The sequence below is a fragment of the Schistocerca cancellata genome, chromosome 1 (genome assembly GCF_023864275.1).
Source record: "Schistocerca cancellata isolate TAMUIC-IGC-003103 chromosome 1, iqSchCanc2.1, whole genome shotgun sequence".
In the NCBI taxonomy this organism is placed as follows: Eukaryota; Metazoa; Arthropoda; class Insecta; order Orthoptera; family Acrididae; genus Schistocerca; species Schistocerca cancellata.
Window position 1 is genome coordinate 830,704,106 of NC_064626.1, and position 24,918 is coordinate 830,729,023.

At 43.4% G+C, this 24,918-nt stretch overlaps 1 protein-coding gene across 1 annotated transcript in view; it reads left to right on the forward strand.

Moving 5' to 3' along the window:
• The first annotated feature begins 12,342 nt into the window (after positions 1-12,342).
• Positions 12,343-24,918, forward strand: part of LOC126162421 (complement component C1q receptor-like) — a 55,892-nt gene continuing 43,316 nt past the window's right edge. Inside the window, exon 1 of the mRNA XM_049918925.1 lies at positions 12,343-12,461. Within this exon, the coding sequence (XP_049774882.1) occupies positions 12,371-12,461 (91 nt within the window). The 5' untranslated portion in view covers positions 12,343-12,370. The remainder of the gene's footprint in view (positions 12,462-24,918) is intronic.

Sequence of the window (24,918 nt, forward strand, 5' to 3'; positions counted from 1 at the left end):
ACCTCGTGCACGCTAGCATTCTTTCCCCCCTTGCCTGCTGTTTACCTGAGGGGCTCCATCATCCACCTAACATTGGAGCTCCCAATGATAAGCATATGCACCCTCTGCATGTCCGGACTGGGCAGGAAAATCGAACACTGGCACAACGGGAGAGGCAACTCGTGCTGGCTCAGAGTTATCGTCAACACTGGGTAGCACCTCGTGCCTGTTGCTAAAGCGTAGGGAGCCAGCTGCGTGACTTGCTCCCTCTTTCGCCTTCCGTCCAGTGACATGTGAACCCACCACTGTCTGCCACTCACTCTCGAGTGAGGACGGACCGGTCAGATCTTGCGAATTAGAAGATACGGCGACGTCCTTGTCAGCAGGGGATTCCAAAGGCACCGAAGATGTCGCAGGTCTCGTCCCCAGCGTCCCGATGCCGCCGCAACTTTGAACATTAGTCAGAAGCGTGTCGACGGTAGCCAACGCTGCTTGTAGCTGTTTACGGACAGCAGCCAATTCTCCTTGTATCCGCTCACAACAAGCACAGTTCCTAGCCATATCGCAGTGTGTAAAAATAGGTATATAAGATCTCAAATGGCGGTACTGACTTTGGAATGTCCGCAGAATATAACGCAGAGAACAAAGAACACTAAAAAAGTGCTCTACAGATTTATCACTATGTCCTGAGACGGCAAAATCTAAACAGAAATAAATTTCACTGAAGTGTATGTGTCTACAGTTACATATTACTATAAACTCTACTTACCCGTAAATTACTGCATGTGGTAAGTATGCAAACTAGAATGGTCTGGTCTAGATTATATATGAGGTGCATTCAAGTTCTAAGGCCACCGATTTTTTTTTCTCCGGACTGGAAAGACATAGAAACATGCGCATTGTTTTAAAATGAGGTCGCGTTCATTGTCAATACGTCCCAGAGATGGCAGCACCGTACGGCAGATGGAATTTTACCGCCAGCGGCGACAATGAGAACTGTTTTAAATGCCTAAAATGGTGGCGTTTTCCTTACTTGAACAGCGTGCAATCATTCGTTAAATGAATTTGCGTGGTATGAAACCATTTCAAATTCATCGACAGTTGAAGGAGACATGTGGTGATGGAGTTACGGATATGTCGAAAGTGCATTCGCGGATGCGACAGTTTAATGAAGGCAGAACATCGTGTGACAACAAACCGAAACAACCTCCGGTTCGCACAAGCCGGTCTGACGACATGATCGAGAAAGTGGAAAGAATTGTTTTGGGGGATCACCGAATGACTGTTGAACAGATCGCCTCCAGAGTTGGCATTTCTGTGGGTTCTGTGCACACAATCCTGCATGACGACCTGAAAATGCGAAAAGTATCATCCAGGTGGGTGCCACGAATGCTGACAGATGACCACATGGCTGCCCGTGTGGCATGTTGCCAAGCAATGTTGACGTGCAACGACAGCATGAATGGGTCTTTCTTTTCGTCGGTTGTGACAATGGATGAGATGTGAATGCCATTTTTCAGTCCAGAAACAAAGCACAAGTCAGCTCAATGGAAGCACACAGATTCACCGCCACCAAAAAAATTTCGGCGGTTAGCCAGTGCTGAAAAAATGATGGTGTCCATGTTCTGGGACAGCGAGGGCGTAATCCTTACCCATTGCGTTCCAAAGGGCACTACGGTAACAGGTGAATCCTACGAAAATGTTTTGAAGAACAAATTCCTTCCTGCACTGCAACAAAAACGTCCGGGAAGAGTTGCGCGTGTGCTGTTTCACCAAGACAACGCACCCGCACATCGAGCTAACGTTACGCAACAGTTTCTTCGTGATAACAACTTTGAAGTGATTCCTCATGCTCCCTACTCACCTGACCTGGCTCCTAGTGACTTTTGGCTTTTTCCCACAATGAAAGACACTCTCCGTGGCCGCACATTCACCAGCCGTGCTGCTATTGCCTCAGCGATTTTCCAGTAGTCAAAACAGACTCCTAAAGAAGCCTTCGCCGCTGCCATGGAATCATGGCGTCAGCGTTGTGAAAAATGTGTACGCCTGCAGGGCGATTACGTCGAGAAGTAACGCCAGTTTCATCGATTTCGGGTGAGTAGTTAATTAAAAAAAATCGGAGGCCTTAGAACTTGAATGCACCTCGTACTATGTACAAACACGAGATTTAAGCTTAGTGGCGTGACGTGGCAGTCTGATGGCGGGAATATTGCACTATATTACACAAAGGTATGCACGCTAAAATAAAAACCTACAGTAATTTGCTAACCACTAGTCTACACAGTGAAATATACAGGTATAGTTCACGCTTTTGAAGAAGCACGTGAAAAAAACAGAAACTAAACTAAATAACTGTGTATGAGGCAAGTGCTGCTTCTGCTACCGCTGCTGGTGCGTGCACGCGGTTCGGCGTCTGCCGGTATTATTGTGATTGTCTGCTTATTCCATTGTCCTCTACTCGCACCTTTAGTTTGTATCTACAACAGGCGAAACACGGTGTGTAAGCGGAGCAAAGACTAATGGAGAATCATTCTATCGATGGTAAGGTGTGCAAATGGGGAAATATACTGAGGCAAGCGACGTCGGGCATATTGGGCAGATTGTTAGGGCAGAAGCCTGGCAAAGATCGTTCTAAAAAATGCGACGCTGATCAGCTGCTCGCGTGAAACAGTTGTGAGCGTCTATGGTAAACGTGAATTGTTTCTTTCGTCTGTGCTTCGGAGCTTCCTTGGTCCCGAAATCACATTTGCTGTCGCGGCGTGAACCGACGTACCTGTGTTAACGTGCGGCGCGCGAGACAAGTTATGCGACATACTGCTGCGCAGATTTGATTGGACACGTTTATTGGTGGACACAGACTATCTCTCTTCTCTTATGATCTATCAAATCAATCAAAACAGACGTCGCATTGACCTATGAGACGTATGAGGGACGGTAAGTAAATAATACAACATATTTTTTTCTGAATGTAGATTGCTTTTATTCAGGATTACAATACATTGTATTATTCCCCACACTTATGGCTACAAGACAGTGTATTTCAGCACCATCTCCGTTCATTGAGATGGTCTTACGCCACCTTACTAGAAGGACCTATATGCCCGCATCGCACTACTCCACAGATCGACGTCGCTGCCAACGTCTTGTTGCATTAATAACCTCATCATCCACGTACTGCTCCCAGAGGAGAGCATCTTTCATTGGGTCAAAAAGATGGAAGTCGGAAGGTGCGAGATGGGGCTGTTGGGTGGATGAGGATGAACAGTCAAGTTTTGGGAGCTCGTGTCATGTGCGCAGAGCCGACCGCTGTGGCCGAGCGGTTCTAGGTGCGTCAGTCCGGAACCGCGCTGCTGCTACGGTCGCTGGTTCGAATCCTGCATCGGGCATGGATGTGTGTGATGTCCTTAGGTTAGTTAGCTTTACGAAGTTCTAAGTGTAGGGGACTGATGACCTCAGATGTTAAGTCCCATAGTGGTCAGAGCTATTTGAACCATTTGAACGTGCGCAGACGTGTACGAGGCCTTGTGTTGTCGTGAAGAAGGAGAAGATCGTTGGCATTATTGTAACGTCGAACACGCTGAAGTCGTTTCTTCAGTTTCCTTAAGGCAGCACAGTACACTTCAGAGCTGCTCGTCGCATCGTGAGGGAGGACATCAACAGAATAACTCCTTCACAGTCTCAGAAGACCGTCAACATGAGTATACCGGGTAATAATAATAACGTGTGACGAGGGCCTCCCGCTGGGTAGACCGCTCGCCTGGTGCAAGGCTTTCGATTTGACGCCACTTTGGCGACTTGCGCGTCGATGGGGATGAAATGATGATGATTAGGACAACACAACACCCAGGCCCTGACCGGAGAAAAATCTCCGACCCATATACATCTACATCCATACATCGCAAGCCACCTGACGGTGTGTGGCGGAGGGTACCTTGCGTACCTCTATCAGTTCTCCCTTCTATTCCAGTCTCGTATTGTTCGTGGAAAGAAGGATTGTAGGTATACCTCTGTGTGGGCTCTAATCTCTCTGATTTTATCCTCATGGTCTCTTCGCGAGATATACGTAGGAGGGAGCAATGTACTGATTGACTCCTTGGTGCAGGTATGTTCTATAAACTTCAACAAAAGCCCGTACCGAGCTACTGAGCGTCTCTCCTGCAGAGTCTTCCACTGGAGTTTATCTATCATCTCCGTAACGCTTTCGCGATTACTAAATAATCCTGTAACGAAGCGCGCTGCTCTCCGTTGGATCTTCTCTATCTCCTCCATCAACCCTATCTGGTACGGATCCCACACTGCTGAGCAGTATTCAAGCAGTGGGCGAACAAGCGTACTGTAACCTACTTCCTTTGTTGCATTTTCTTAGAATTCTTCCAATGAATCCCAGTCTTGCATCTGACTGACCGACGATCAACTTTATATGATCATTCCATTTTAAATCACTCATAATGCGTACTCCCAGACAATTTATGGAATTTACTGCTTCCAGTTGCTGACCTGCTATTTTGTAGCTAAATGATAAGGGCTCTTTCTTTCTATGTATTCGAAGCACATTACACTTGTCTACATTGAGATTCAATTGCCATTCCCTGCACCAAGCGTCAATTCGCTGCAGATCCTCCTGCATTTCAGTACAATTTTCCATTGTTACAACCTCTCGATATACCACAGCATCATCCGCAAAAAGCCTCATTGAACTTCCGATGTCATCCACAAGGTCATTTATGTATATTGTGAATATCAACGGTCCTACGACACTCCCCTGCGGCACACCTGAAATCACTCTTACTTCGGAGGACTTCTCTCCATTGAGAATGACATGCTGCGTTCTGTTATCTAGGAACTCTTCAATCCAATCACACAATTGGTCTGATAGTCCATATGCTCTTACTTTGTCCATTAAACGACTGTGGGGAACTATCGAACGCCTTGCGGAAGTCAAGAAACATGGCATCTACCTGGGAACCCGTGTCTATGGCCCTCTGAGTCTCGTGGACGAATAGCGCGAGCTGGGTTTCACACGATCGTCTTTTTCGAAACCAATGCTGATTCCTACAGAGTAGATTTCTAGTCTCCAGAAAAGTCATTGTACTCGAACATAATACGTGTTCCAAAATTCTACAACTGATAGACGTTGGAGATATATGTCTATAGTTCTGCACATCTGTTCGACGTCCCTTCTTGAACACGGGAATGACCTGGGCCTTTTTCCAATCTTTTGGAACGCTACGCTCTTCTAGAGACCTACGTTACACCGCTGCTAGAAGGGGGCCAAGTTCCTTCGCGTATTCTGTGTAAAATCGAACTGGTATCCCATCAGGTCCAGCAGCCTTTCCTCTTATGAGCAATTTTAATTGTTTCTCTATCCCTCTGTCGTCTATTTCGATATCTACCATTTTGTCATCTGTGCGACAATCTAAAGAAGGAACTACAATGCAGTCTTCCTCTGTGAAACAGCTTGGGAAAAAGACATTTAGTATTTCGGCCTTTAGTCTATCATCCTCTGTTTCAGTACCATTTTGGTCACAGAGTGTCTGGACATTTTGTTTAGATCCACCTACCGCTTTGACATGACCCCAAAATTTCTTAGGATTTTCTGCCATGTCAGTTGAGCCGTCAGGTACTCTGAAATCTGCTTTTTGTCACTTTTGCTAAACAGAAAAATCTTCCTACCTTTTTTAATATTTCTATTTATGGCTGAAATCATCCATGCAGTAACCGCTTTATGATCGCTGATTCCCCGTTCTGCGTCAACTGTTTATAATAGTTCGGGTCTGTTTGTCACCAGAAGGTCTAATATGTTATCGCCACGAGTCGGTTCTCTGTTTAACTGCTCAAGGTAGTTTTCAGATAAAGCACTTAAAAAATTTCACTGGATTCTTTGTCCCTGCCACCCGTTATGAACGTTTGAGACTACCAGTCTATATCCGGCAAATTAAAATCTCCACCCAGAACTATTACATGGTGGGGAAATCTACTCGAAATATTTTCCAAACTATCTTTCAGGTGCTCAGCCACAACAGCTGCTGAGCCAGTGTGCCTATAGAGACATCCAATTACCATGTCTGAGCCTGCTTTAACCGTGACCTTCACCCAAATTATTTCACATTTCGGATCTCCGTCAATTTCCTTCGATACTATAAACACGCCTCCCCCTTCACTGCCAGCCTGTCTCTGCGGTATACATTCAAATCTGAGTTTAGAATTTCATTACTGTTTACATCTGGTTTCAGCCAACTTTCTGTATCCAGTACTATGTGAGCATTGTGACCGTTTATTAATGAGAGCAGTTCTGGTACCTTTCTATTGACGCTCCTGCAGTTTACTATTAGCATATTAATATTTTTATTGCCTGTTGCATTTTGTCTACTCCAACCTTGCCGCGTCTCAGGAGGCGTCTTGTCGGGCCTAGGGAGGGAATTCTCTAACCTAAAAAACCCAAATGTGCACTCCACACATACTCCTCTACCCTTGTAGCCGCTTCCTGCGTGTAGTGCACGCCTGACCTATTCAGGGGGACCCTACATTTCTCCACCCGATAGCGGAGATCGAGAAATTTGCACCCCAGATCTCCTCTGAATCCAGGCGGCAGGAGTCACTGGTGCCGACATGAGCAACAATTTGCAGTCGGGTGCACCCAGTTCTCTCTATCGCCGCCGGCAGGGCCTCCTCCACATCTCGGATGAGACCCCCCGGCAAGCAGACAGAGTGAACACTGGCTTTCTTCCCCGACCTTTCCGCTATTTTCCTAAGGGGCTCCATCACCCAACCGGGAATCGAACTGAGCCCTTATGATTGACAGTCTGTCGCGCTGACCACTCAGCTACCGGGTGAGGGAGTGGCTTCGAACTTCATCTTCGGCAGAGGGGTGGTTTAGCGCAACTCCATGTATCGCCGTTTTATTTCCGGTTTGAAGTGACAAAACCACGTTTCTTGGCCTGTAAGAATGTCCGACAAAAAATTGTCACGATCAGCCTCTTAACGCGCAAGCAACTCTCCACAGATGGTCCATCGTTGCTCTTTATGGTCTGCTGTTAAGCGGCGATTAACCCAGCAGGCACACACATTTCAGTGTCCCAACAGGTGGTCAACTGTGTCAACACTACCAGGAGAGGTGTTCAGTTGTGCAGTGACGTGTTTGATTGTACTCCTTAGATAACATCTAATGAGAATGTCTGCATATTCGAAAATTGCAGGAGACAGCTGCGTGCGGCCGTGCGGCACGTGGGAATAGGAAAGGTTCACACGACCTTGTTGCGATGATGACAGACGCCTCGCCTAACAACTCATGCTGCTTTTGTTCACTGCCAGATCTGCGTAGTCATTCCTCAAGTGCCTATGAAAGCGTTGCTCTGATTTTCCGCCTAAAGATACTTATTGAGCGCCCCTCGGACATCACGAAAACAGCTGCTCCGTCACAAAGGGTACACTACAAAGGCTGTCTACCAACTCCCTACACGTCTCGAGCGCCGAAACAGCTCCATGAAATTATTTAACGGTTTAGCCTTGTAGCCAGTCCGAATCAGGAGCGGAATGTATATATTTTCATTAGCTACTTCCTACGCGTGGACAGTAATGGCCCAGCGGTTCTTGGCGCTACAGTCTGCAACCGCGCGACCACTACGGTCGCAGGTTCGAATCCTGCCTCGTGCATGGATGTGTGTGATGTCTTTAGGTTAGTTAGGTTTAAGTAGTTCTAAGTTCTAGGGGACTGATGACCTTAGAAGTTAAGCCCCATAGTGCTCAGAGCCATTTTTGAACTTCCTACGCCCTCTTACAGCGCTTCTGTAATGTGCTGCTTCACGGCAGTACTCTAAGAAATTTCTCCATCAAATGTGCTTATAACATCGGCCATCACGTAGAAAATGCTCACTCGTAATATCAGCTGCCCCCCATGAAACACGGACCTTGACGTTGGTGGGGAGGCTTGCGTGCCTCAACGATACAGATATCCGTATCGTAGGTGCAACCACAACGGAGGGGTATCTGTTGAGAGGCCAGACAAACGTGTGGTTCCTGAAGAGGGGCAGCAGCCTTTTCAGTAGTTGCAGGGGCAACAGTCTGGGTGATTGACTGATCTGGCCTTGTAACACTAACCAAAATAGCCTTGCTATTCTCGTACTGCGAACGGCTGAAAGCAAGGGGAAACTTCAGCCGTAATTTTTCCCGTGGGCATGCAGCTTTACTGTATGATTAAATGATGATGGCGTCCTCTTGGGTAAAATATTCCGGAGGTAAAATAGTCCCCCATTCGGATCTCCGGGCGGGGACTACTCAGGAGGACGTTGTTATCAGGAGAAAGAAAAGTGGCGTTCTACGGATCGGAGCGTGGAATGTCAGATCCCTTAATCGGGCAGGTAGGTTAGAAAATTTAAAAAGGGAAATGGATAGGTTAAAGCTAGATATAGCGGGAATTAGTGACGTGCGGTGGTAGGAGGAACAAGACTTTTGGTCAGATGAATACAGGGTTATAAATACAAAATCAAATAGGGGTAATGCACGAGTAGGTTTAATAATGAATAAAAAAATAGGAGTACGGGTAAGCTACTACAAACAGCATAGTGAACGCATTATTGTGGCCAAGATAGACACGAAGCTCACGCGTACTACAGGAGTACAAGTTTATATGCCAACAAGCTCTGCAGATGACGAAGAAATTGATGAAATGTATGATGAGATAAAAGAAATTATTCAGGTAGTGAAGGGAGACGAAAATTTAATAGTCATGGGTGACTGGAATTTAAGCGTAGGAAAAGGGGGAGAAGGAAACATAGTAGGTGAATATGGATTGAGGCTAAGAAATGAAAGAGGAAGCCGCCTGGTAAAATTCTGCGCAGAGCATAACTTAATCATAGCTAACACTTGGTTTAAGAATCATGAAAGAAGGTTGTATACATGGAAAAACGCTGGAGATACTAAAAGGTATCAGATAGATTATATAATGGTAAGGCAGAGATTTGGGAACCAGGTTTTAAATTGTAAGACATTTCCAGGGGCAGATGTGGACTCTGACCACAATCTATTGGTTATGAACTGAAGAAACTGCAAAAAGATGGGAATTTAGGGACATGGAACCTGGATAAACTGAAAGAACCAGAGGTTGTACAGAGTTTCAGGGAGAGCATAAGGGAACAATTGACAGGAGTGGGGGAAAAATACAGTAGAAGAAGAATGAGTAGCTTTGAGGGATGAAATAGTGAAGGCAGCAGAGGATCAAATAGGTAAAAAGACGAGGGCTAGTAGAAACCCTTGGGTAACGGAAGAAATATTGAATTTAATTTATTAGAGGAGAAAATATAAAAATGCAGTAAATGAAGCAGGCAAAACGGAATACAAACGTCTCAAAAATGATATCGACAGGAAGTGCAAAATGGCTAAGCAGGGATGGCTTGAGGACAAATGTAAGGATGTGGAAACCCAGTTCTAAGCAAAGAAGGGAAAGCAGAAAGGTGGAAGGAGTATATAGAGGGTCTATACAAGGGCGATGTACTTGAGGACAATATTATGGAAATGGAAGAGGATGTAGATGAAGATGAAATGGGAGATATGATACTGCGTGGGGAGTTTGACAGAGCACTGAAAGACCTGAGTCGAAAAAAGGCCCCCGGAGTAGACTACATTCCATTAGAACTACTGAGAGCCTTGGGAGGGCCAGTCCTGACAAAACTCTACCATCTGGCGAGCAAGATGTAGGAGACAGGCGAAATACCCTCAGACTTCAAGAAGAATATCATAATTCCAATCGCAAAGAAAGCAGGTGTTGACAGATGTGAAAATTACCGAACTATCAGTTTAATAAGTCACAGCTGCAAAATACTAACGCGAATTCTTTACAGACGAATGGAAAAACTGATAGAAACTGACCTCGGGGAAGATCAGTTTGGATTCCGTAGAAATGTTGGAACACGTGAGGCAATACTGACCTTACGACTTATCTTAGAAGAAAGATTAAGAAAAGGCAAACCTACGTTTCTAGCATTTGTAAACTTAGAGAAAGCTTTTGACAATGTTAACTGGAATACTCTCTTTCAAATTCTGAAGGTGGCAGGGGTAAAATACAGGGAGCGAAAGGCTATTTACAGTTTGTACAGAAACCAGATGGCAGTTATAAGAGTCGAGGGGCATGAAAGGGAAGCAGTGGTTGGGAAAGGAGTAAGACAGGGTTGTAGCCTCTCCCCGATGTTATTCAATCTGTATATTGAACAAGCAGTAAAGGAAACAAAAGAAAAGTTCGGAGTAGGTATTAAAATCCATGGAGAAGAAATAAAAACGTTGAGGTTCGCCGATGACGTTGTAATTCTGTCTGCAAAGGACCTGGAAGAACAGTTGAACGGAATGGACAGTGTATTGAAAGGAGGGTGTAAGATGAACATCAACAAAAGCAAAACAAGGATAATGGAATGCAGTCGAATTAAGTCGGGTGATGCTGAGGGAATTAGATTTGGAAATGAGACACTTAAAGTAGTGAAGGAGTTTTGCTATTTGGGGAGCAAAATAACTGATGATGGTCGAAATAGAGAGGCTATAAAATGTAGACTGGCAATGACAAGGAAAGCGTTTCTGAAGAAGAAAAATTTGTTAACATTGAGTGTAGATTGAAGTGTCAGGAAGTCGTCTCTGAAAATATTCGTATGGAGTGTAGCCATGTATGGAAGTGAAACGTGGACGATAAATAGTTTAGACAAGAAGAGAATAGAAGCTTTCGAAATGTGGTGCTACAGAAGAATGCTGAAGATTAGTCAGGTAGATCACATAACTAATGAGGAGGTATTGAATAGAATTGGGGAGAAGATGAGCTTGTAGCACAACTTGACTAGAAGAAGGGATCGGTTGATAGAACGTGTTCTGAGACATCGAGGGATTACCAATTTAGTATTGGAGGGCAGCGTGGAGGGTAAAAATCGTAGAGGGAGACCAAGAGTGAATACACTAAGCAGATTCAGGAGGATGTAGGCTGCAGTGGGTACTGGGAGATGAAGAAGCTTGCACAAGATAGAGTAGCATGGAGAGCTGCATCAAACCAGTCTCAGGACTGAAGACCACAACAACAACAACAATATCAGCTGAGTGGAATCCATCAGCATCTTTTAGGAGAGTTAGGAGAAACCCAGGCCATTATCTTCAGCCAAATATAACTCCTTTCCGCCTGGAAACGGAAATTGGGTGAGGGACTGCAAAGCAAACAGGTATAGCACACATGGGCAGCTGAGAAAATTATGTTATAATGGTTGAAGGGCGGTGAACCACGAATAGTGAGTAGGTGTGGGACATCCAGGTTCCATTACAGAACGTCGTGGTCGGAGGCCTGCCTGCTTTGTAAAGCACGATAGGCGGCGATCTTTAACAGATGTAACGAAACAGTTCAATTCTGGCGTAGGAACAAATGTTCCAAAGCACACGCACATTGCTGAAAATAGGGCTTGCAGCAGAGTACGCTTAAGTGTTCCCTAGTTGACCCAACGACATTGCCAATTACGATTGCAGTAGATGCGGGATCATTGATGTTGCACAATGTATCAAGGAAAAGTGTCGACTGTTATTATGAGTCATGTGCCTTGTTATACCAGGTCGATGATCGTGTCTGGATTCGCCATCATCCAGGTTAACGTGTGCTCGAAACATGCACTGCGGAGCGATCCCTGAGTAGGGGCGGTGTCATGATATAAGGGTCATTCACCTAGGCTTCCATTGAGACCTTTGCTAATAGTCGAAGGTACCTGAACAGCTGCAGACTACGTAAATAATGTGGATCTCTTACTTGCCTTCATGTTTGATGTATTACCAGACAATGATGTCATCTTGCCGCAGGATTGCTGCTGCTGTCGCGAGGCCAAAATCATGCTACAATAATTTGAGGGGGAGCATGATAGTGGTGTCATATTGCCCTTTGTATGGTCCATAGCCAATGTTAATTATTTTGGGGAAGCCATTTTTCTACTTTGTGAGGTTTTTGTTACAGCACAATCCTACAAGACATTAACTTTCAACATTTCAAATATGACTACAGATGGCGTATTTAACGTCATAAAATGAAATGCATTTGAGAGTGCCGGTCGTCTGCAAGCCAATTCACCTATGGTGTATTTCATCTATCATAAATTTTCAATAAAAGAACTGAAGTCTTAATGTCGTAACATTAAGATTTGATACTTTGTTACCATATGTTGTAGCGTTCGATACGTATTGGATTTGAGGTGCAATCAGTAGAGGTGAAACTGTCACACTTTGCGTCGGCGGACAATGCCTACTACCTCGCCTTCAGCAGTCGCGTCGGTGCCGATCCAGGCCGTGGAGGGGATGGTTGTGCGCGCCCCTACCGGCCGCCTGTAGGCAACATGCAGAGCACGCGCAGCGGCTGGCGGTTCCGGACCTGCGACGCTGCTGCAACAGGATGCTGCCTCTGAACCATCTCGCGGCCGCCGTGGCGTCTGTGCTTATCGTACTCGAGCCGCCGTCATCACAGGCGAAATCTCTTGCCACTGGTGAGTGAGTCGCATTAAAAACTTATATTTATGTCTTCTTACCAGTGCCTGAATGCTAAATTACAGTTTTTCATGCATTACTATAGTATGAAAAATATTCTTTTTTGAAACTAGCAAGTTAAATTCACGACTGATAAGTTTGACGTACGTTAAGAAGCACGTGTTTCAATTTCGTTGATTACGAGAAATGAGAAATCATTTGTTAAGTTCCCTTTTTCATCAAAAATGCAGGATTAAGATATAGCAATGAAGCATTTTTTTGATTAATGCATGATTAAAGTCATTAAATAGATCCCACTGTGATGGAAAAATCTGCTAAGCCTTTCACTGTGGAATATAAATACTACTTACTCTATGTAGATTACCATGTAGAGCTACCCTGTGCTTTCCGCATTAACCATAGTAGATGTGGAAGCCATAATGCATTTTAAGTGCTTGGATATCAAAAGATTATCAGTTACAAATAATCAACAACACTGCTGTTAAAATATCAAGTACTATAGGGCGTTGAACAGTCTTTACTTACGGAGGGGCTGGGGGAGGGAGGGGGGGGAGAGGATACGATGACATTGCAATGTCTATTATGTTCATAAGCCAGTTGTTATAGCAACTGTTGATTTATTGCATTGTAGGAATCCAGGGACTCTCTGGCATAATCTGCAGTAAATGTGATGAAATATTCTTCGTACTTCAAATGAGAACTTTACAACAGAACTGCAGTTTAATTTTCTTCATTGAAGTATTTATAATCAACGTAATCTTTGTCTGTGGACAGCTATTAGATATGTTAAATTTCTTTTTAACAACTGACGTCTAGGTTGACGACCAGCAATTATCCCCTTATAAATATAAATTAAGCCATATTGTTATTTCTCAGTAAGTTATGAGTATTTCTTTTTATAACTGCAACTATAAACTGTTAACAACATTCGAATGGAAAGACATTACATAAAATTCTAAAGATTCAGTGTGTTTCAAGCATGATTCGTGTTTTAAGGTACTTTTACCTATCTGGGAGATAAGACGATTGGCTCACATTATATGGATTCAGTAATTTGCTATTGAAACCCTTTATACTTTCTGCTGTCCTCTTTTCTTCTCTCCCTCTTCTTCTATGTCGTGTGTCACTTTCATGATTTGACAGTCATTATGTTGTTTTAATCTTGTCACCAGAAGTATTTTCAACAGCCATAGTTGTTAGTTAAACCTAAGTGTGGAAAGCCGTGTGTGCCATCTATCTGTGAATTGAGTAGACATTGGTTCCGTGTTTCTTCGTGTTATAACATTGCGTAATCTGTTTGCATCGCGTGTCGCACCTCGTGCGGCAGAGATTGGGAACTAGTTCGGTAATTACTTAAACGAGGGTGAGAAACACTATGAAAGCACACTCGGGATGGCCCGTGGCTAGACAAAGAGTCGTTATTTCGTCGCAAGGGTTCGAAGCGGGTCGGCTCACCTCAGTGCGAGCGAGCGCGCTAGGTGTTGAACTGCACCTTTAGGTATTACGTTGATTTCATTTGGTGGAAAAAATATAAATAAGTCGTGTGATGACGCAAGTGAGCTGTAGAGCAGCTGTCGAATGTAGCGGAGCGCAAGAACATTGTGAAGCAATGAAAAAAAATATTTAATTCACTACCCTACAGAGAGATGCGGCAGTTCGCATTGTGGAATTCGTGTGATGTACAAGCGCCTGACCTGTTACAAATGAGAGCCTTAAGCGCCCTTTGGAATTATGTAAAGGTAAAGCCTCTGGCAGAAGGACCGCGTCCACGGATGTTGAGCGTGCCGAGTTTCTGGCATCATACCGTGGAGAAAGTACGATCGGGAGTCTTTCAGAACGTACAGAGAAATGTCTAGCATCACAGATATTACTGAACGTACGTTTGGACGTCGATCAGTGAGATGGAACAACGTCACCTGTGCCACATTCACGCTATCTCTCTGCAGTACAGCGTCCGGAGACGTCAAATTGGCTTTCAGTTGAAGGCCCGTATGTATGTATGTCACCAGCCAAACCAGATTTTAGGATGAACTAGTTTCGCCTAGGTCAAACTCATTCATCCTTTTAACTATAGGATAAACAGTTTAGCCTAGGTCGAATCGGTTTATCCTAGTTAGAATTTACATGCTTTAGGATGAACTGTACATCCTAATCAGAACTAATTTCAATTAATTTGTATCTTATATAAGCTTTTCAAAGTAAATTGAATAAAGCAATAGATATAAAATAATCAATATGATTCATAAAGTTATTTTGTAGCTAATCAGCAATTTCAAATCTATCCGTAGATCAACTTACATACAGGGCTATTACAAATGATTGAAGCGATTTCATAAATTCACTGTAGCTCCATTCATTGACATATGGTCACGACACACTACAGATACGTAGAAAAACTCATAAAGTTTTGTTCGGCTGAAGCTGCACTTTAGGTTTCTTCCGTCAGAGCGCTCGAGAGCGCAGTGAGACAAAATGGCGACAGGAGCCGAGAAAGCGTATGTCGTACTTGAAATGCACTCACATCAGTCAGTCATAACAGTGCAACGACACTTCAGGACGAAGTTCAACAAAGATCCACCAACTGCTAACTCCATTCGGCGATGGTGTGCGCAGTTTAAAGCTTCTGGATGCCTCTGTAAGGGGAAATCAACGGGTCGGCCTGCAGTGAGCGAAGAAACGGTTGAACGCGTGCGGGCAAGTTTCACGCGTAGCCCGCGGAAAATTGGCTCATGCCACAACTGGAGACCGACAGCACCGACTTCATATTTCAACAGGATGGTGCTCCACCGCACTTCCATCATGATGTTCGGCATTTCTTAAACAGGAGATTGGAAAACCGATGGATCGGTCGTGGTGGAGATCATGATCAGCAATTCATGTCATGGCCTCCACGCTCTCCCGACTTAACCCCATGCGATTTCTTTCTGTGGGGTTATGTGAAAGATTCAGTGTTTAAACCTCCTCTACCAAGAAACGTGCCAGAACTGCGAGCTCGCATCAACGATGCTTTCGAACTCATTGATGGGGACATGCTGCGCCGAGTGTGGGAGGAACTTGATTATCGGCTTGATGTCTGCCGAATCACTAAAGGGGCACGTATCGAACATTTGTGAATGCCTAAAAATTTTTTTTTAGTTTTTGTATGTGTGTGCAAAGCATTTTGAAAATATCTCAAATAATAAAGTTATTGTAGAGTTGTGAAATCGCTTCAATCATTTGTAATAACCCTGTATATCTATCGACAAAAATCACCTTATCTGCAATTTGCTTATTTACTTATTTTTGCAAGGTTTATTTTGGTTGCACTTAGAATTACAGAGTGATTTGTTTTTCTTACAACTTCATTTGTTTGTTGTATAGTTTTTCATGCAACAGCGTTTCACGAAGCCTTGTCCTGATACAACAAAATGTTATGTGGCTGCAGTTCTTAAAGATTTTTAATATCTCCCACATCTAAAAACTTCTGAATGCAGACGTCGAAATCAGTTCTAGAAAAATAAAAAAGAAGTTAAAATAAATATTTTTAATATTTTATTACAAATAATTATGGAAAATTTTAATAAAATTATACCTGCAATAATGTTTTTGAAGTACGCCATGTTTGTTGCCAGCTTTGTACAGGTCCCCATCAGTATTTTGAAGTATTACTCCAATTAGATTTCGAAGGTCACCTCTGCCTTTATCTACATCTGGAATCGGTATGGTTCAGTTGTCTCCAATGTCAGCTGGTGGATGAGAGGAAGCTTTCATTCTTTTAGCTTGGTTTCTTAAATTTTCTGTCGGAATTTTTCTAGCATTTTGAATGTCGTTTGTGTCAATTTTCACAATGTTATCATCATCACTATATCACTGTCTTCGTACTGTTCAGTATTGCTGTCATCTTCGATTGCCTTCTTTAGGTCATCTTCATCCTGAATATCATTTATGATTTCTTGAGGCAATGAGGAAGTGGAAAGTCCTACTGTAGGTTCGATTCCGAATAACGCTTTGTGAGGTGATTGTTTTATGCCAAATTGGTATGTTCGATTTTTCATGAATTGGCCATACTTTAATCCTTCCGACCACTTCGTCGAATTGTTGTCCTTTAACCAAGAACTTATCGTATTTTCCATGTCTTGGTTGGCACGTTCAACAGGGCCCTGACTTCGGCTGTGCCTTGGTTTTCCATGCACAATTTTCAGTTCTGACCAAAGCTTTGCGAGTTCACTTATAACATTATTGACAAATTCTCTGCCATTATCAGATCGAAGAATATACGGCGCCCCTACAGATAGGAATATGTCATTCAAATGATAAGCTACTTCTTCAGCCCTCTTTGATGTTAACGCATGAAGGAGAAAAAAATTTGTGAAATAGTCTTGGTAAACTAGAATGAAATTTAAATTCCCGTCTGGTTGTGTTTGGAAATCAATCAAATCGACTTGCCATCTGCTATTCATTTCCGAATGGAGAACTGGCTTTGAAACTAGCCCTCTTTCCTTTTTTGTCTCCTTTTGTTGACAAACATCACATATTTATAAATAGAGGCATATTATTTACTTTATGATATTGGCATATTTTGTTGATGTCTCGGCTAACATCCTATCGTGACCACCACGACCCACAGCCACATGAGCTGCATCAATCACATCATAAAGTTCATCAGCTGGAACAAAGTATTTTATGTTCCCTTCACACCGTGCAATTAGTTTTTTCACTTCACCAATTTCGAAAACAGCAAATCGTTTCAGTATTCTTATTTGTAATGATATTATTTTTTCCAACTTTTCCGCGTCTTCCACTTGTTAAATCAAATTCGCATATTTGTTTTCATTCTGCAAAATTTCTTCCAGAAACTTTTCTCTCCATAGCTTTTGATTGACTTGTCTACTACACGAAGGCTCATCCATGATGGAACGCTTCACAATAATTATGCTAGGATTATAACAAAATCATTTAAACGCAACCAGCAACTTAACACGCCCACTCGTCGATGCAAAATAACGTTCAAAACAAAGAACAGTGCGAGCGAAGAGCGGTTGAGAGGTGCGAGGGGCAAGTCAGAGATAATCCAGGGATTCCCCGTTCGTACAGGCAGCGACATGCGTTCCAACTAGGCAAATTTAGTTCACACTAGGACGTATCAGTTTATCCTAAAGCATGTAAATTCTAGCAAGGATAATCTGATTCGACCTAGGCTAAACAGTTTTATCCTATCGGTAACAAGGATTCTACTGTTGAATAAGAAAAATGATCAAGTAAGATTGGCAAAAGAATTTTTTTAATAAGTGAGAATGGTGAAATAATTTTTATCTTATATGCAGAACTACTGTAAATTTGTATCGCAGTTTTTGTAATGGAACTTGTATAAACCCATGTCCTTATTGAGTGGACGTGGTACTTTCCTTTTTGCCTTATAATATGGCTATGGATATTGAAGTTCTTATTTACGTGTATTACAGACAGAATAACATGACTAGCATATGGACAAGGGAACCAACGTGCCTTTTAACAAAGATAACGTAGGACTTTACGCCCGTCCATTTCGTAAACAGTTTGATGTGCGACAGCCGACAACTGCCGCTGGAGCGCGCTGCGATCGCCTATACCATGTTGAGAACACGTATCGTATGCACAAGTCGCATCGTTTCTCAGCGTTCAGCAGCACGTTGAACTCGGCACACTCAACGTTCAAGTTCGAAGGCACTGTCCTGGTACCAGTGGCTTAAGACTGAACTCTTTTTCCACAAGTGATATCACAACACATTTGAATACTATTCCTAACAGAGAAGAGTACATAGGAGACCGACTAATACCGGTATAGGGTTGGCTTCTGAACGGTAACAGTATTTTCGTAACTGATATATTTTGGCGTGAAAGGTTATGTGCTAAATGAGATACAGGCAGAGAGAACGGAGGGAGTATCTCGGAGCAGGGGAAGACGTGACGAACGTTCCTGAAGCCGCGCAGCAATTGACCTACCTATAGGCCACCGTTCCAGGGGTTTACTCTGAAGTCCATATACTGAGATGAAGTACTCGTAGATGTCGCCAGGATCAACTGCAACGGACAGAATGCTGCGCACGACACGGAATGACGTCGGATACCTCGGAGTGTAATCGCGGTAGAGGTGCAACAAAACAGTGTGACATTCAATTTTTCGGTGTCTGGCAGCCATAACAACACTAAACACAATAACAACGTCTAAGCAGCCGTAGAACGATAACCAAGCCTTCTTTATGCTGTAGAAAGAAACACCATTCCACGCGAATACCTGAGACCATCACACCGCAAAAGTTCGAAGGTTGAAATGGCTCCAAGCACTAGGGGACTTAACATCTGAGGTCATCAGTCCCCTAGACTTAGAACTACTTAAACGTAACTAACCTAAGGACATCACACACTTCCATGCCCGAGGCAGGATTCGAAACTGCGACCGCAGCAGCAGCGCGGTTCCGGGCTGAAGCGCCTAGAACCGCTCGGCCACAGCGGCCGGCAAGGTCGAATGACTACTTGAAAGTAGAAGCTCTACAATCGGAACATTTCATACTTCAGGAGGTCGCATCGGTAAAATATTTTTACGAAAACAGGAAGCCTGTGGATGAGCAACATTTCGAGAGAAGTCTGGCGTCTAAATCCATGTGATCATGCCCGCTATTCCGGAGAGTCTATTACAACTCTTCAATGCTTCCAATATCTTAACTCCACGCTACTATGAATCGTTTACATTACCTGTGGTGTCACCACCAGACACCACACTTGCTAGGTGGTAGCCTTTAAGTCGGCCGCGGTCCGTTAGTATACGTCGGACCCGCGTGTCGCCACTATCAGTGATTGCAGACCGAGCGCCGCCACACGGAAGGTCTAGAGAGGCTTCCTAGCACTCACCCCAGTTGTACAGCCGACTTTGCTAGCGATGGTTCACTGACAAAATACGCTCTCATTTGCCGAGACGATAGTTAGCATAGCCTTCAGCTACGACATTTGCTACGACCTAGCAAGGCGCCATTACCAGTTACTATTGATGCTGTAAAACATGTACCGTCAAGAGCGATGTTCACCATTTATGGATTAAAGTTAAGTATTCCACAGCTACATCCTTTTTTGCTAGTCTAATTTCCTTGACCTGTTCCAGACCTCACGCCAGCCTGCGTGAGCTAAAACGCGTGCCTTTCGGCTTCCTTTAGTAGTACCGGGTTGGCTCTCTTGCCAACCCACAACATTACCTACGCGGAAGGTATGTTTCAACGCTATAAACGAAACGTGAGCAGCACTTAGTGACCTTTTAAAACCCTTTTCGGTGAACTGACTGGCTTTTATTTGACTCTTCTGAATTACAACTGAGGATAAAAAACGACACATCGGTACATCGAATGTAACCATCATGTGATAAATATTATTAACATCTCACTACAGCAGAAATTCAAAAGTTGGTGTTGTATCAAAAAACTGTTTCGAATTACTTACGAGAAAGCGCATAAAGAGCGTGCCTGTATTTACTCCAGACTACCGAAATTGTGCACTTGTTGACGTACCGCCTTCAGGTACTTGGAAATAACGGAGACAATGGCGGATGTTCCAGTCTTACGGATTATGGCCATGGCGCTATTCCTCTGGGACTATACAATAGCCAGCGCAGAATATAAGTACTCCAAACTCCTATTGTAACGGACAAAAGATGGACGGAGAGATTCTCGGTTTTGTGCTTCAATAAGCTCGCAGTTCTCGGTACGGCTATTTCTCGCTGTTTCACGGAACACCAATTCATTCAAGTATGTGCCAACAACGCTAACTTCTAAGAGAGGAATTCGACTTCAGATAGCACAAAGAAAGAAATATCTTTTTACCTTGCTGCAATGACACATCCTATTAATGCATTTATTTTTCTTTGTATCATAGCACGCGCACAACTAGCTACAGAAAATATCGCTTTCCATGCGATTTATTAGTATGCGCACCTAGCGATGTGTCCCAGAGGGTACTTCTAGTACGACTGACTGTACCCAAGTTCCACGTTCCACTCGCATGTGGGGTGTAGGCATAATGATTGACAGTAAATCGCCTGTATTGGTTTTAATTTCTTGGATTTTCTCGTCTTGGTCATTTCGTGAGGTGTATGTGGGAGGAAGTAACATGTTTTTCGACTCTTCCAGATAAGTGCTCACTCAAAATTTCAATAGTTAACCTCTCCATAATGCACAACCTCTATCTTATAACGTCTACACTGGAGTTTGTTGAGTATCTCATCGTGTTGACAACGTCTTTTACTTCAGTCAGGGTTGATGTTATGAAACGTTTGAAACGTAGAAATGTTTTCTAAAATGCGATATTTAAAGATACTATACTTAAAATATGGATACCCCTCACTCCACACACAGGTATACAAGTACACCCGCCCGCGAAAGCGCGCGCGCGCGCGCATACCCACCCACACACACACACACACACACACACACACACATACACACACACACACACACAGAAACATACCCATTGTATAGCCGTTGACTTGCTAAGAATTTATGGTATTTTGCAACTAAAGCAGGTGAATGATGTTGCGATTAGGTTTTTTGTAACTGAATACAAAAGCAGATACAAGAATTATCATACCATGACGTGTCATTTGGAATGGAGGTATAATTCATAGGACTACTAAGTGTGCCTGAGGCTTCACAAGGAAAAAAAAAAAAAAGAAACTGATAGTTTGAATCAAGGTCGTCGGCGTAGTCAAATACGAGAAGATTATTAGTTTAAGTCAGTTAGCTGTCGTCATACTCTGGTATGTGATAGTTTTCGTATCAGGCCGTTCTAAAAACCGAGAAACAATATTTTAAGGTGCTTCACAGGACAACATTAAACATTTTCGGAACATCGCGGGGCAGGTCGTGTAATGAATTTATTTAGTTCCCTACTGCAGTATCATTTGTTCTCTGAAGATAGCTGATCCGTCTCTGAAATGGGTACCAAATCGCCGTCCCAAAAAGGCATGTTAACCGATATGGAATTTTCAGGCCAACACATTAAGTATTGGAAATGTCATATTTTCTTCGTTAACAATTGCAACAAGAAGCCATTTACAATTTACAAGTCAGTAGTGTATCTAATTTTCGAAATGTACATGAAACCATCATCTACAGAGTGTGGTACTCCGTGGCAAAGTAAACACGTGTCATTCGTGTCGACCAAATTTTGGTCTCTTTGTTTCCCTAGGTTCCTTGAGTCAAATTCGTGGATGGATGCGTTGGCTGAATCACTGTCGAGTTAAGTATACATGCTATCCCAGTCTGGAAATTGGGTACTATTCACACAATTAGCTTTCTGTAAATTTCCTAGCAGTAAACTGAATGTAGAAACACCCTCTAAGGTAGAGTAGTTTAGTCGTTTACATAGATCATCGGCACGACGTATCGATAAAAGTTGAGACTAGTCAATGTGTTCGTTTCTTAATATAACTGATATTTACACGTGTGCGATGATGCTATCTGACTATAGTTGCTCATAGAACAAGTCTTATACGCAGACCTGTGACCAATCTTGTCAGCCATTAGTGTCCATCTACAGGCAGCCTCCTTTTGTGGCACTTATACGTGCATGGTTGTAAGGAACTCATATTTCATTTCATGTGGGCAGCTAGACCATGAAAGGAGCTTTCCTGAGTTGCCCACATGCTACGAAGAAACTGACCCTTAATCCGAAGCATAAAGTTGTGGTGTGAACCCAATATAAGGTCCACTGCGTATGTTATAGACAGTGATTCTCTATTGGGTACAAGGCAGCTGAGATACTTGGGCGACGAACGGCTGGTTTAGCAGCCAATGTAGCCTGCACTACACATTTTGTGGTAGAATGGCATTTTGGCCTAAATATATTGGCGTTGCTGTTGACGCAAAGGGCCACGCGTCATTTGGAGAATAATTGACTAGAAGAGGGCCGTAACTAGTAGCGACTAAGCCAAGGAGTTGCTCCTTCCACCCACTGGAGCAGATTGATGTTCTTTTAACGTAACTGTATGACTGAGACTGAAGCATGATTTCCTTACTGGGAATTGGGATCCGCCACTGTAGAATGCTTGTGATGCACGAGCATGTAAACACCACGTTATAGAAGAGTGCTTCTATTTCACAGATATTATTTACACTTTTGTGTATTTTTTAGTCGTCTCATTTATGAATTATTACGTGTTTCATTATTTTTATCATATTTTGACAAATGTTCAATCAGTCACTGTGTATTAAATGAGATACGGTGGTGATGACACTGCTGCGCATCCGTTAACTTAATAACAACACCAGTCTCTATATAAGCTGAGGTGACAAAAGTCATGTGATACCTCCTAATATCTTGTAGAACCTCCTTTTAACCGGCGTGGTGCGATAACTTGACTTGGCATTGGCTCACCAAGTCGTTGGAAGACCCTTACAGAAATACTGAGCCACGCTGCCTCAACAGCCGTCCGTAATAGCTAAAGTGCTACCAGTGCAGGATTTTGTTCACGAACTGACTTTTCGATTATGTCAATAAACGTTCAGCGGGATTAATGCTGGGTAAAAAAAAATGTTCCGATGTGTGTGAAATCTTGTGGGACTTAACTGCTAAGGTCATCAGTCTCTAAGCTTACACACTACTTAAGCTAAATTATCCTAATGAAAAACACACACACCCGTGCCCGAGGGAGGACTCGAACCTCCGCTAGGACCAGCCGCACAGTCCATGACTATAGCGCCTTAGACCGGCATGCTGGGTGAACTGGAAGGCCAAATCATTCGGTAGAACTCTCCAGAATGTTCTTCAAACCAGTCGTGAACAATTGGGGCCCAGTGACATAGCTCAATGTCATTCATAAAAATTCCATCGGTGTTTGGGACGTCCACGAATGATTGCAAATGTTCTCCACGTAGCCGAGCATAACCATTTTCAGGCCGGCCGGTGTGGCCGTGCGGTTCTAGGCGCTTCAGTCTGGAACCGCGTGACCACTACGGTCGTAGGTTCGAATCCTGCCTCGGGCAAGGATGTGTGTGATGTTCTTATGTTAGTTAGGTTTAAGTAGTTCTAAGTTCTAGGGGACTGATGACCTCAGATGTTAAGTCCCATAGTGCTCAGAGCCATTTTAACCATTTGAACCATTTTCAGTCAGTGACGCGTTCAGATGGACCAGAGGGCCTTGTCCATTTCGTGTAAACACAGTGAACACCATTATGGACCCGCTGGCAGCTTGCACAGTGCCTTGTTGACAACTTCGGCCCATGGCTTTGTGTGGTCTGCGCCACACCCCAACTTACCAACTGAAATCGGGACTCATCTGACCAGGATATGATTCTACAGTCGTTTGGGATACAGACCATATGGTCACGAGCCCAGGAGAGGCGCTGCGGGCGATGTCGTGCTGTTAGCAAAGGCACTCGCGTCGGTAATCTGCTACCATAACCCATTAATACCACATATCGGCGGACTGTCAAATCGAATGCATTTGTCGTACGTCCCACATCGATTTCTGCGGTTATTTCAAGCAATGTTGCTAGTATGTTAGTACTGACAGCTCTAAGCAAACGCCGCTGTTCTCGGTCGTTAAATGAAGGCCGTCGACCATCGCGTTGACTGCAATGAGAGGTAACGGCTGAAATTTGGCATTCTCGGCAAGCTTTTAACACTGTGTATCACGGAATACTGGATTCCCTAACTACAACCGAAATGGAATGGCCCATGTCTCTAACTCCAACTCCTATTCCGCGTTCCAAGTTTGTTAATTCCTGTCGTGCGGTCGTAATCACATCGGAGACCTTTTCACACGAATCACCTGAGTCCATATACTACCGTCACCTGCATGTGTTCATATCACTATCCCATGACTTTTCTCAGCTCAATGTATTTGTGGTTGGAAGGATGTGTGTAAAACTGCACATACTACTTTCGAAGATTTGGTTCTGTTGCAATCTTAGGATTTTTCCTGTTGCAATATCCTAGACAATGGATATGGAAAACAAATCCGACTCCCAGATATTCGATTTCTGCATTGAATATGTCCTCCTTATTATTCGTTTGTTAGGCCAAATCACGGTGATTCTAAATGTAGCCTTCGGATGGTTGGCAGATTACTTTGCTTGAGTACGTGTTGCCCAGTTTTAGATGGTAACATGTATAGCAAGGAAAAATAATTTTGTAATAAAATGTTGATGTACGTCATTGTTTTTGTCTAAGCGTGCTATTGGATATATCGAATCCGGTCTAGGAAGTAAAAGAGATTTAAAGAACAGATATTTTTACTTATCATTCTCATTTAATTTAACTGCATTATTTTGCACCTGTAAATACATTTCTGCAAAAACACAAGAGTTTCTACACTCTTTCTCATGCATAGCTAATTATAAGAAGATTAAAGAAGGTAATGGCTGCTCATTACTATAACCACCAACATCATTGTTAATATTATTTTCAACGTTATAGAATAACTAAGGCTACACAGTTATCGTGCGTAAGGCC